The 12,240-nt window shown below is 42.7% G+C and overlaps 1 protein-coding gene across 2 annotated transcripts in view; it reads right to left on the bottom strand.

Moving 5' to 3' along the window:
- The window catches only part of NEIL3 (nei like DNA glycosylase 3), a 622,290-nt gene that overhangs the window by 304,202 nt on the left and 305,848 nt on the right, over positions 1-12,240 (bottom strand). For both annotated transcript variants that reach the window (XM_044062525.1, XM_044062524.1), the window contains exon 6: positions 655-821. In XM_044062525.1, coding sequence (XP_043918460.1) covers positions 655-821 — 167 coding nt within the window. The remainder of the gene's footprint in view (positions 1-654; positions 822-12,240) is intronic.

Below are 12,240 nucleotides of genomic sequence, written 5' to 3'. Positions count from 1 at the left end.
CATCCTTTGGTAAGGGCCTTTACAATAGCTGATAACAGTAGTTGGTGGCAGTGATTACTACCGTATAGCCTGGGCAGAAGGGGGTATAGCTAGTTAACCTGTGCCAGCCTTCCTCAGGAGTGTCTGTGTGTTTGTATATAAATCAAATCTCAAAGTGTGTGTGTATCAGCTACTTGGGCAGGGACACGAAGCACTGGTCAGACAGAGAGGATACTGGAGGTTCTGGCTTAACTACTCGGCTGAGATCTGAACCATATAGCTTTGCCAGTGGGCAATCTTATTGGGGATCTGGAAAGACAGGGAGAAACCAGTCCCAGACTGACTGATCTCTGTGTGCTCTTACGGGAAATTGTACTTTACTGTGTGTGCACTTGTTATCCTACCAATGTGGATGCCCCTTACTGGTGTTAGTGGTGAGGATTGAGGCACCTTGGTTACTGGGCCAGTACACGGGCGTCACACTTAGTATAATGCAATGTAAGCAAATGAAACTTTTCTCCCTGGGCCTCCATGGAAAATGGGTATTACCCAGTTGGACTTTCCTGGTAAACAAAGACAAATAAATAAATGTATTTTTTTCTTATTATACTTTTATAATTAGGTTGCATTTTCAGGTGTACAGCAAACTCCCAAATTCCAGTATAATGCACATACCTTATATCAAGCTGCCGAGGATCTATCTTTTGACAAAAGGAACAAAAATAGGTCATCCTGTTGTTCTCACCTAGACGGCACACTGTGATTGAGCCTTTACACTGACTGCACTTAGGATGCTTGTAAACTTTGAAATGCTTGTATATAGCTGCTCCTGTCTTGCGGCACTGCAAAAAAAAAAAAAAAAGCCACTTTCTTAAAAGATACGTTATCTAAAATGAAATACAGCAAGGTTGCTTCCATTATTAAATGTTTTCAACACAATTAATCAGGCATTTACTGTAACCTTTATCTCAAAGTACCTGAAAGCAAGACACCAGTGAGGCAGTAATCAGAGTCCTAGTTCAGTGGAGTCTTTATCAAAGCAATGTGCAATCTATCAAAACACTAGTGATCCCTAAACTTCCTCAATTATTTAAAATACCTCCACTGAGTAAAATGGTAGGAGGTAAAATAGATATGCAAGAATTCACGGGTTCCTAGGTTAGTACTAGGCTATTGGCCCTAGGGCCTATACAAGCCTAGCCATAACAATTCCCTGGCTATTTCTACTCTCTTAGATGATTTTAAGAGAGATTTCTGTAGTGGGCAGCAGGTGTAATCTCTTTCCTGACACCACCCTCTTAGCAAAATTCTTAAAGATAGCTAGTTTAAGTGCTCAGGAATTAAAAGCTCCCTACAGAAGCATGCATTGACATTACAACACTTGGTTATGACCGTGTACTCAGCCCAGTTCTGCCCATTGCAACATGAATGAAGTATACCTCTGAAAGACATAGTTAGACAGGGATGTAACAGAAGAATGTTTAGTTGGTCAAAGACAGAAAGGCGGGCAGACAGACAGAAGACTAGTCATCAGTAATAGCCTACCTGTTCTACATATTATAAATTAGTAGGTTTGGCAGTCTCAGAGATCATTGCAATAGTTTCACAGGCTAAAACCGACTGTATGGAAGTGTGGGGACATTGTACCACATGACTGCCAAGAAAGTAGTTTGTATTCTTTTTTTGTCTGCACTTAAGTTGCCTAAATAACCATTTGGAGGTGTTCCTTGCATTGCCAGATTACAGTTTCTGCAGTTTATTTTCTCCTTAGAGTAAATCTGCAGGGGTCAGATTTCACTCATTTTTCATTGTTTATTACTTCTTATGCTTACTGTGTAGAGTGTAGCTCAGCTTTGATAAGACTACAGAGACTTGTATCATATGCAATTAATATTTGACTATTTGCTGGACTTTTAAAGTCAGAGAAAAGATCAGGAAAGTACTTTATTTTTGTGCATGCCTGGCCTGTCCGTAATGATACAGCAATGCGGAGCTATCAACCACATTGCCTGATACTGCTTTTGCATTTTATTTTCTACATTTATTTTCTACATTGAGTAATCAGTTTGGCATGGTGTAGTGACCATCTTGAATTAAGTAATTATTTGCCCTAAATGAACTTTAGATTAATTTCAGGTCCTGGGTAGCTTATAGCACATGGGCTTCAGATTTGCTTTATTTCATTGGTTATTTTGCTTTCTTGGTTAATACAGCTAAATGCAGCACCACAGTAGTTGTACTGACACAGTGGGAAGTGCAAGCAAGTAAGTTATCTCTTCATGTACTGTTGAAAGGGTAGCTTCTTCTAACTTCTAAGTGCGTTATTCACTTCTGCTCTGCCAATACCTTTCACTAAACTACGCTAAGCTACATGGAGCTGTGCTAAGGTGATCTGACTTGAGGAAACTGCCGCAATCCATCTCTTATTTGCATAGTCCTTTATTTCCCTAGTCCAACAAACTTCCCCCTCTATTTCTCAGTATCCTTAATTACACAGAAGCACTGGTTATTATGGGGAGACAGTGGACTGATCCTCCTCCTAGCCAAAGGACCATCTATGATAGGTGTAAATGCTCATCTAAACTGGAGGTGCCTCTCTCGCTCTCTCTCTCTCAAATACAGAGACCTTAACACTGCCTTACCCATACCAATACCTATGAAGCAACCATATACTTTAAACACAAAGCTGCTGTATACTGATGCAGTTAGCAAAATCTCTTAGGACTCCTAAATCTAGGCATCAGGTTAATGCCTCAAATTTACCTCCTACAACAGACAAACCAACATACAGAATTGTTTTAACAATACAGCAAACACAGCCACAAAAGGGGTTACACAACCAGCGTTGCAGAAGTCCTTAAGGCAGCAGAATTAACCTGTACATCTAATATCCTGGTCATATGTGACTCCATAGTTAGACAAACAGATGCTTCACACAACAGGCTGAGCAAAGACAGAGTGACAGTTATTTCTCAGACACCAGTATCTGCAGTGTCACTACGGCCCTCAAGTCCCTAAACCCCAAGTATACATATGTTCTGATTGTGATCTGATCACTGTGCATGTGAGAGTGAATGAGACACTATGCACCTCCTTGGATCATATAAAAAGGGATATGATGGAGCTCTGAATCGATGCATCTAAACTGAGTGTGAAACTAGTACAGAGCATTATCCTTCCATCAACAAGAATGATGCACAATACAAATCGGACATTAATTACTGGCTCAGCAGCAAGTGGTGTCATTCTAAGGGGACTGAAAATATATGTTATCAGCCTGGCAGGAGATGATTGATAACCCCTGCTGCTCTGCTAGGCCTGTAGATAGAAGGCCCGTCTCTCCTCATAGCTTTCAAATGTTGGCCAATACCTTTTTCTCCTCTATAGTACATTTTAGGCAAGGTCAGTCTTCTCATATTGACTATGTAGTCAATCAAAATCAAGACAACATTAAGGTGGCACTGCTCAACGCCAGATGCCTTAACAAAATGTTGCATTCCTTATAGGCATTCTTAACCCTGGAAAATACAGATATATGTGTAGTTACTGAAACATGGTTTCAGGGCAGCTATAGTACCCCCACTACAGGGATTGAATGCCTGCCGATCCTTCAAACGCAATGCTAAATTGTAAGGTGTAGCTGGGGTGGGGGGTGGTATCCGTGCTCTTAAGAAACTTCACCTCCAGACTCAAAATGAAGGACAATTACATTGAACTCCTCCACATCATTCTAATGATAAAATCCAATAACACATCACTGCCAACTACCATACTCCCTCCACAAACCTGACAAGCTACAACACATCTAAAACGGATACCCAACACCATTCTCTTGGTGACTTCAACTACCCCTAATAATTTTGGAACATTTAATACCGCAAATAAGTATGCACAAAGACTCACTGACTCCATTAATGCCAATTCCTTAAATCAACTAGTCCATACTGCAATGAGAGGCTCAGAAATATTCACCTGGTTCCCACCAACCTAAACTCTGCTCAGCACCTATAGTGAACAAATTACTGTTCAAATCCAACCACTGTACAGTAACACCTTCCTTAAATGCAAGACTCAAGTTCCTTTGTAACCATCTACATCTCAGAGACTACTCCATGGTAACTACTGCAACTAACCAACGACTTGAAGAAATTCAAAACACCCTCCACAACCTGATTACTCCACGTCGCACATATTAATTATCAATGAATAACAGCAAGCCAACCTCCAAGCTTGCACTGAGGCCTCTGTCCCAATCAAGCATAAAACAGTGCCAAATTAAAAAAAAAAAAATCTGGTGGAACCCCAGACAAGAAGAATCCCATGCTGAAAAAGCAAAATTAACTGTCCATCAGCTACAGAAGAGCTCAAAAATATAAAAGAAAAGCTTAGAAACAAAATCAAATAGTCCAAAAGAAATTACAAACTGAAAATTGTCACTCATGCCAAGGATAATCAAAAAACCTTCTTTAGCCATACAAGAACCTACTAATACACAACAATGCTCTGAGAGAATGCAAAATAACACAACATATCTATCCCCCTGACAACACAGCCAGCATACTGGAAGACAAATTCAGCTCACAGTTCTACCCCTATCTCCATTAAATTATCTTCAGCACATTAGAATGTGTATACAATTCCCCCCTCGGATCATGAAACTAGTTCTAAGACCTCTCTCCCAGGCTAACAGCAGTACCGCCACAGCCTGGACAATGTGCCAGAATGTTTTCTTAACACCAAACAATGACTAATTCAATATTAAGTCTATTCAGTGTCACCCTCTCCAATGGATCTGTGACAGAGTTATGGAAAACTGATGCTGTCATCCTACTCCAAAAAACTGGGACCCACTACTGATTTGGGAAACTATGAACCCATAAGCCCCACCACAGCCTCATCTGTAAGGCAATGCAGTACATCATTATGGAACTCATTAGCAATGACATATGGAGTTTGAAATCCCTGGACCCAAACAGTCTGAGTTTGTTAAAAGTAGATTCTGCCACCTAAACCCGGAGGACTTTTTTGAACAAGTCACCAAGACATTGGACTCAGACAAATTGGTTTATACTGCACACCTGAACTTGTCCAAAGCTTCCGATACCATTCCGCATTCTGGAATAATTGCTAAACTAATAAAACTAAATGTAGACCCCCAATGTTACCCTGTTAGATAGCAAAGTTGGCTCACCAACAGAATCTAATCTATTAGTGTTAGAGGCATGCTCTTAACCAAAAGAGTAGCTACCAGCAGTGTAAATCAGGGATCTGTACTTGGACAAGAATGCTCAATCTCAGCCTCCATACAGGTTTCGTACCAAGTGAATGGATAACAGCTACAGTCATTCCCCTGCTTAAAGGAGGACCTTCGTCTGACCAGCCTCATATGCAAAGCCATGGAAAGACTTGTCATGGAACTAGTCAAATCAGAACATAGGGAACCTACAAAAACTGAACCCGTCTCACTTTGGACTCATCAAGGGCAAGTCATGCTTACTCAACCTGGTGGATTTTTTGAAAAGGTCACTAAAGCAGTGGATGAAGGCAAAACAGTACAAATTGCATAACTTGACCTAGCCAAAGCTTTTGACAATTCCCCACTTAAGCATACTAGAAAAGCTAAATAAAACTAAGAATAAACCCCTATGCCACTCACTGGATTGGCAACTGGCTCACACATAGGGCACAGATAATCAAAACAGGGGAAGTCACCTCCACGAAGAAACCAGTCACCAATGGAGTCTTCCAGGGTTCTGTGCTGGGACACCACTTGTTCTCTAAAAGTAAAAGTCAACATCAAAGGGCTGTGTCAGACTAAGTTTGCAGATGACTATAAGTTAGGAGCCATCATTGAATCCCCAGATGACTTAGCTATCCTGCAGGAAGGTTGGTCTCAAATAAATAACTGGTGTCAAAATCATGGTCTGAAACTAAATGCCAGAAAATGCACAATACTCCTGTAAGTGTTGACCCAGTTGTTCGGGATTTGGAAACTTATGTGGACAGTGATCTAAATTTTGACCATGTGTACATTATAGAAAGTATTTTTATACTGCACAGTTTATAACCAAAGAGATTGTGTCTAAATCTAGGGATGTCATTGTCCCCCTTTAATCAGCCCTTATTAATCAAATCATTGAATATAATGCCCCTTTGGCATGTATCTGTCCAATCACATGCAACAACTGGAATGCCCACAGACAGACCTTACCAAAAGGATACAAGGATTAAGCAACATGTCCCACATGGACCAACTCAAAGCCCTGTGACTGTATTCGGTGTCCTACAGACTACTAAGAGGTGACCTGTTGCTGGCATACAAGGTGTTCTCCGAACCATTACTGATGGATTTACTATTCATCAGCTAGTCAAACGGCATGAGAAATACTCAGTCTAGGGATCTAAACCTCTTCTGCAATATCAAAAGAATGGTTTGGTGGGGCACGTATATTTCGCAGAGTATACAACTTCTGTGGTACAGATTTCTAATCCACATAAAACAAAAGTTCATCCCTGCCCATTTTTAACTGTACCTTAGATCTATGGACGGGAAACAGAAATTTTACCCCAGGACTGTCCCCTGTAGTACTAATGGACAGAGGCAGCTCCTAAATGCTTTGGCCCATGCATGTGTCTCCTCAAATTACCTATGGTATGATCCCAGTTATTCTTATTAGCAGCAATATACAATTATCCGCCATGGGATGGGTAAGACCAATATATAACCAAGTGAGATAGGTTATTTAGAACACAAAAAGGGGAAATTGGCAAAGCTTAAAATGGTCAGTAAAAGCAAAGTACAGTTTTGTACCTACCATAAATGTAGATGTCCGATAGATATGCAACTGCAGTCCTGACAAATGGGTTGTCCTGCCTCAGGCAGCCCTTCGGTCGGCCGGATTCCAAAGTCTGGGTCCGGCGTCGGCTGACGTCGCCTCCTCCCCGACGTCAGAGCGGCTGGGGTATAAAAGCATCAGCCGACGCCATCTTCTCCAGTGTTTCTTGCCCCAGATGCCAGGTGCCCTCCAAGGAAGGCTAAATTTAGAGAATGGAGAAAAAATTCCAGACATGCACAACAGTAATAAACAGATACACCATAACAGATATCCCCAGCTAATTTGAAAGGGGGAGTGGACCCAAAATAGAGGATTACAGAGGGGTAGGAGGGAGGGAAAACCTGACTGCAGTTGCATATCTATCGGACATCTACATTTATGGTAGGTACAAAACTGTACTATGTCCTTCAAGAATGCAACTGCAGTCCTGATGTATGGGTTGAATACCATAGCCAAGCTGGGGGTGGTAGGATCTAAGATAAGGATGGTGTAGCTAAAATGCCCTGCAGGACTGCAGAAGCAAAGCCTGCTCGGGATCTGGAATATAAAGGCAGGTTGTAATGTTTGGAAAATGTATGCACGGAGCTCCATGTAGCAGCTTCTAGAATGTCCTTTGTAGCCACCCCTCTTAGAAAGGCTGTGGAGGTGGCTCTAGCTCTGCTGGAGTGTGACCTGATATTGGCTGGTACACCTTTTCCATGGAAAGAGTAGCAGAATCTGATGCAGTTTCCAATCCATTTTGAAATTGTTTGGAAATTGCCTTTCCTTGTACTCCAGCAGCGTAGGCTACAAATAGTTGGTCAGACTTTCTGTTGGCCTTTGTTCTGTCCAAGTAGTAGCGCAATTGCCTGTGTATGTCCAAGGTGTGCAGAAGCTTTTCTCCTTTATTTTGAGGATTGGAAAAGAAAGTAGGCAGGTGAATTGCTTGATTTAGAGAAACCCTGGATATCACTTTTGACATGAATGAAGGATTGGTTCTTAAAGAGACTCTGTCCTGATGGAAAATGAGAAATGGAGGTACTGCCATGAGGGCCTGTATCTCCGAGACTCTTCTTGCTGAAGTAATTGCCAACAGGAAAACTGTTTTCCAGGAGAGAAATTGCAATTCTGAAGATGCTGCTGGCTCAAAAGGAGGAAGAGAATTTTTCCAAGACGAAGTTGAGGTCCCATGCAGGTACTGGTGGTTTTCTTGGAGGTTTGATATTCTTTATCCCTCTTAGAAACTGTCTTAGCAAAGGATGTGAAAACACCGGTGGATCACAGTTGTATTTTGCTGAAATTGCTGAAGCGTGTATTTTTATGGAAGAATATGAAAGGCCACTGTGAAGCATTTCTGCCAAGTATTCTAGTATCTGTGGGATGCTCATTACTGATGCATCCTGACCCTTGTTGGTATTCCAAGTGTTGAATCTCTTCCATTTGGCTGAATAAGTTTTTCTGGTGGAAGGCCTGCGTGCTTCCAGTAAGATGTCTTGAACTTTTTTGGAGAGAGAGATATGGGGAGAAGTCATGGAACCCTCCAAGCTGTCAGTTGCAAGGTTTGCAGGTTGTTGATGAACAGTCCTGTAATTGTGCTGAGTTATAAGCAGAGGCCATTGAGGCAGGGGCCACGGCTTGGTATGAGTTATGCTCCTTAGTAATGGATACCAGTGGTGTCTTGGCCAGTCTGGAGCTATCAAAATGCCTTTCGGTTGTTCTGCTTTGATCTTCAGCAACACCTTGGTCATTAATGGTAGAGGTGGGAATGCATAGATTGTTAGAGAATTCCAGCTGAAGGAGAGAGCATCCACTCTCCAGGCTTGAGGATTATGTGTCCTTGAGCAGAACTTCTTCAGAAGAAGATTGAGGTGTGAGGCAAAGAGATCTATGTCCGGCCTCCCCATGTATGTGTTATTTGTGAAAAAAATGTCTGGATGCAACATCCATTCGTGCGGGTCCATAATGTTTCTGCTTAGACTGTCCGCCAGAACATTGTCCTTGCCTGGAACAAACTGGGATTGCAACTGTATGTTCAGTTTCAGGGACTTTTCCCAAAGAGTCATTGTTAGCCTGCAGAGGGGGTAAGAATGGGTGCCTCCTTGTTTATGTACCACATAACAGTGGTGTCGTCTGTCTTTATTAGCAGATGACCTTGCTGAAGAAATTTTCCGAAGGCCTCGATTGCATGAATCACTGCCGACATCTCTTTTTGATTGATGTGCAGATGCAATTCCAGGGGTGCCCATTGCCCTTGGATGCATCTGCCCTCCATGTGCACCCCCCCCCGTCCATGATCTGAGGCGTCTGTTGTAATGGTTTGGCTCGCTTGAGGTTTGTTGAAAGACATGCCTTTGTTTAGCTGGCTTGCTTGTGCCCACCACAAAAATTCCTTTTGTAGACATGGAATGAGTGGAATAATTGCTTCTAAGTTGTGGCTGTGTTGAGACCATAAACTTTTTAGGTACCATTGTAGTTTTCTCATGTGTAGTCTTGCCAGTGGAATCAGAAGAATGCAAGAGGCCATGAAACCCAGGGCCTGCAGGATTTTCCTTGCAGTCATCTGGGTGTGCTTTGCTAGGCTTTTGAAGTAATCTGGTAATTGTTCTTGTTTTTCTTCTGTGAGGAAAGCCATTTGTGAGTTTGTGTCCAGTTTGGCTCCTAGAAAAAAATATTTGTTGGGATGGCAGTAGTCTTGATTTTTGATTGTTGACTGTGTATCCCAAAGCCTGTAGTAAGTGAATGACATTGTCCAAGTTTCTTATCAAGGCTTGCGTGCTGTCCGCTTGTATAAGGCAGTCGTCCAGGTAAGGGTATATTTGTATCCCCTGGAGTCTGCAATATGCAATTACTGATGCCAGGCATTTTGTGAATACTCTGGGTGCAGTAGATAAGCCAAAGGGCAATGCTGAGAATTGATAATGCTCTGACCCTGCAAGAAATCTGACGTATCTTCTGCAGCTGTGTCTGATTGGGACATGCAGGTATGCCTCCTTGAGGTCCAGAGTAACCAGCCAAGACCCTTTGCCCAGCATGGGAAGAAGTTGCTGTAACATCAGCATTTTGAATTTTGGCACAATGAGAAAGGTGTTTAGAGCGGACAAGTCCAGTATAGGCCTCCATTGCTTTTCATTTCTTGGAACAAGGAACAGTCTTGAGTAGAATCCCTGGCCTTGTTCCTGAGGAGGAACCTTTTCTATTGCTTTGATTTGTAGCAGTTTTGAAACTTGTATGAGTGCCTCTGCCCTTTGATTTTGTGGCAGGTTTGGCATGCCTTGTCTTGTTGGTAAGGTATGGAAGTGGAACCTGTAACCTCTGTCTATTATGTCCAAATTCCATTTGTCCTTTGTAAAAACGTGCCAATTTTTTGAAAATAAAAATAATTTTCCGCCTAAAGGTGCTTCTTTTTGAGCCTTGGTCGGCGGTGTCAAAGTCAAGTCACTGTGATTGTCCCTGTGGAGCAGTAGAAGTCCCTGCGCCACTTCTCTGATTAGTTGGTTGCCATTGGCGGCCCCTGTAGGAGCCTCGGTATTGCCCTCTACCTCGAGCACGCCTGTTTTTTCCCCTTTGGAACTTGTCTGTGTCTGGAAAGGACCAATTCTTCGAAGGCCAATTCCTGCTGAACCTTGGTGGCTGAATCTAGAGGAAATCTTTGACTGTTTGTACTGATTTAGCCTTTTCCTCAATTGATTTCAACACACCCTGTGCATTATCACCATGTTTTTCCAGAGGTGCATCTAGAAGCTTTACTTTAACATGATCTGGCAATGCCTGTTCTTTCAACCAAGCATGTCTACGTATGACAGCCCCTGTCATAGCTGCCCTACATGAAGCTTCCAATGCATCATAACCACACTGAAGAAAATGATTGCTAACCTGCTGAGTATTATGAACCAAATCCTGCAAGGTCTTTCTATCTAAAGGCTCAGGAGAGGCTAACTTTTTCTGCAAATCATCCAGCAAGAAATCCTGATATGAACAAGACAGTTAAGTGCCCTCATGGCAAGGGTGGTTGAGGTATAAACTTTTTTACCCCACCTCTCCAGGGACCTAGATTCCCTATCTGCGGGCAAAGGATTTTTGGCCGTGGAAGTGGCCACTCCTTTGGGCCCCTGAGAAATAGTTTCTAGATCAACAGAGTGGGCCTTAAAGAGATGTTTATGAGTTTCAGGAACCCTGTAATATCTGTCTGGCTTGACAGGAGCAGGAGGGAGAGAATCAGGAGAAGTACTGGAGTCTGAGTACACATCATCCAGTACAACACTGGGGATATATAGCTAAAGGCCTGTGCTGGGGTAACTTAAGGAAAGTCCGAAGCCTTTTCCTGGAGTCGGAGAAATCCTGGCCCTGCCACTAAAAATGCTCTCTCATGGAGTGGAGAATTTCCCCGAAAGAAATATCTTCAGGAGGAGAGGCAGAGGGAATGGATTCATCAGCATCAGAATCCTCGTAGGCCAGGAAGGATTCTTCCTGGGAATCTGAATGGCCTGACTCACCAGAGGCTTCATCTGAGGAAAGGGCATCTGTCTGCTCAACCCTAGGCCTTTTGTCTGAAGGCGGCTGAGAAAGTACAGTTTTGTACCTACCATAAATGTAGATGTTCGAAGATCCACATTGCTGCAGTCCTGACACTTGGGTAGTCCGCTGTCCCAGTCGGCCCGAATACCAAAGTATAAGGCTGACGTCGGTCAAGGCGCATTAGTCTGACGTCAGGACGCCAGGGTACAAATGCGCATGACCTACGTCATTTCCTCAGTCTTTTCTTGCCCCAGATGTCAGAAGACCCTAAAAAGATAAGGCCAAACCAAAAAACCACAACACACCAAACATCCCTGTACCAAATATATGTACAATATATACAAAGTCAGAAAGGTACAATCCTACCCACACAACCACCCCTAAACACAGAGGGGAAGGAGGGTAAATTGGACTGCAGCAATGTGGATCTTCGAACATCTACATTTATGGTAGGTACAAAACTGTACTATGTTCTTCATCTCACATTGCTGCAGTCCTGACACTTGGGTAGAATCCCAAAGCAGAGGTAAGGGAGGATGGCAAATCACAAAGAAGCAGGAGCTGACAACATGCCCTGTAAAATAGCAGTGGCAAAACCAGCCCTAGATTTAGAGTAGAGAGGAAGGTGGTAATGCTTAGAGAAGGTATGCACTGAACTCCACGTAGCTGCCTCCAAAATATCCTTAGATGCCACCCCCCTTAGAAATGCTGTTGAAGTGGCAGTAGCCCTAGTGGAATGAGGCCTAATCCCAGCTGGAATCTCCTTGCCATGATGGGAGTAACAGAAAGTAATGCAAAACCCAATCCACTTAGAAATAGTTTGTTTTGACACAGGCTTACCTTGAGAACTCAAAGCAAAAGAAACAAACAACTGCTGAGACTGCCTAAAATCCTTAGTCCTGCTTAAATAACGTAATTGCCTGTGTACATC

The sequence above is a fragment of the Protopterus annectens genome, chromosome 2.part1 (genome assembly GCF_019279795.1).
Source record: "Protopterus annectens isolate FY-2018-M chromosome 2.part1, PAN1.0, whole genome shotgun sequence".
NCBI classification, from domain to species: domain Eukaryota; kingdom Metazoa; phylum Chordata; order Ceratodontiformes; family Protopteridae; genus Protopterus; species Protopterus annectens.
The sequence above is the reverse complement of the archived record's forward strand: the minus strand, read 5'-3'. Positions and strand labels throughout refer to the sequence as shown.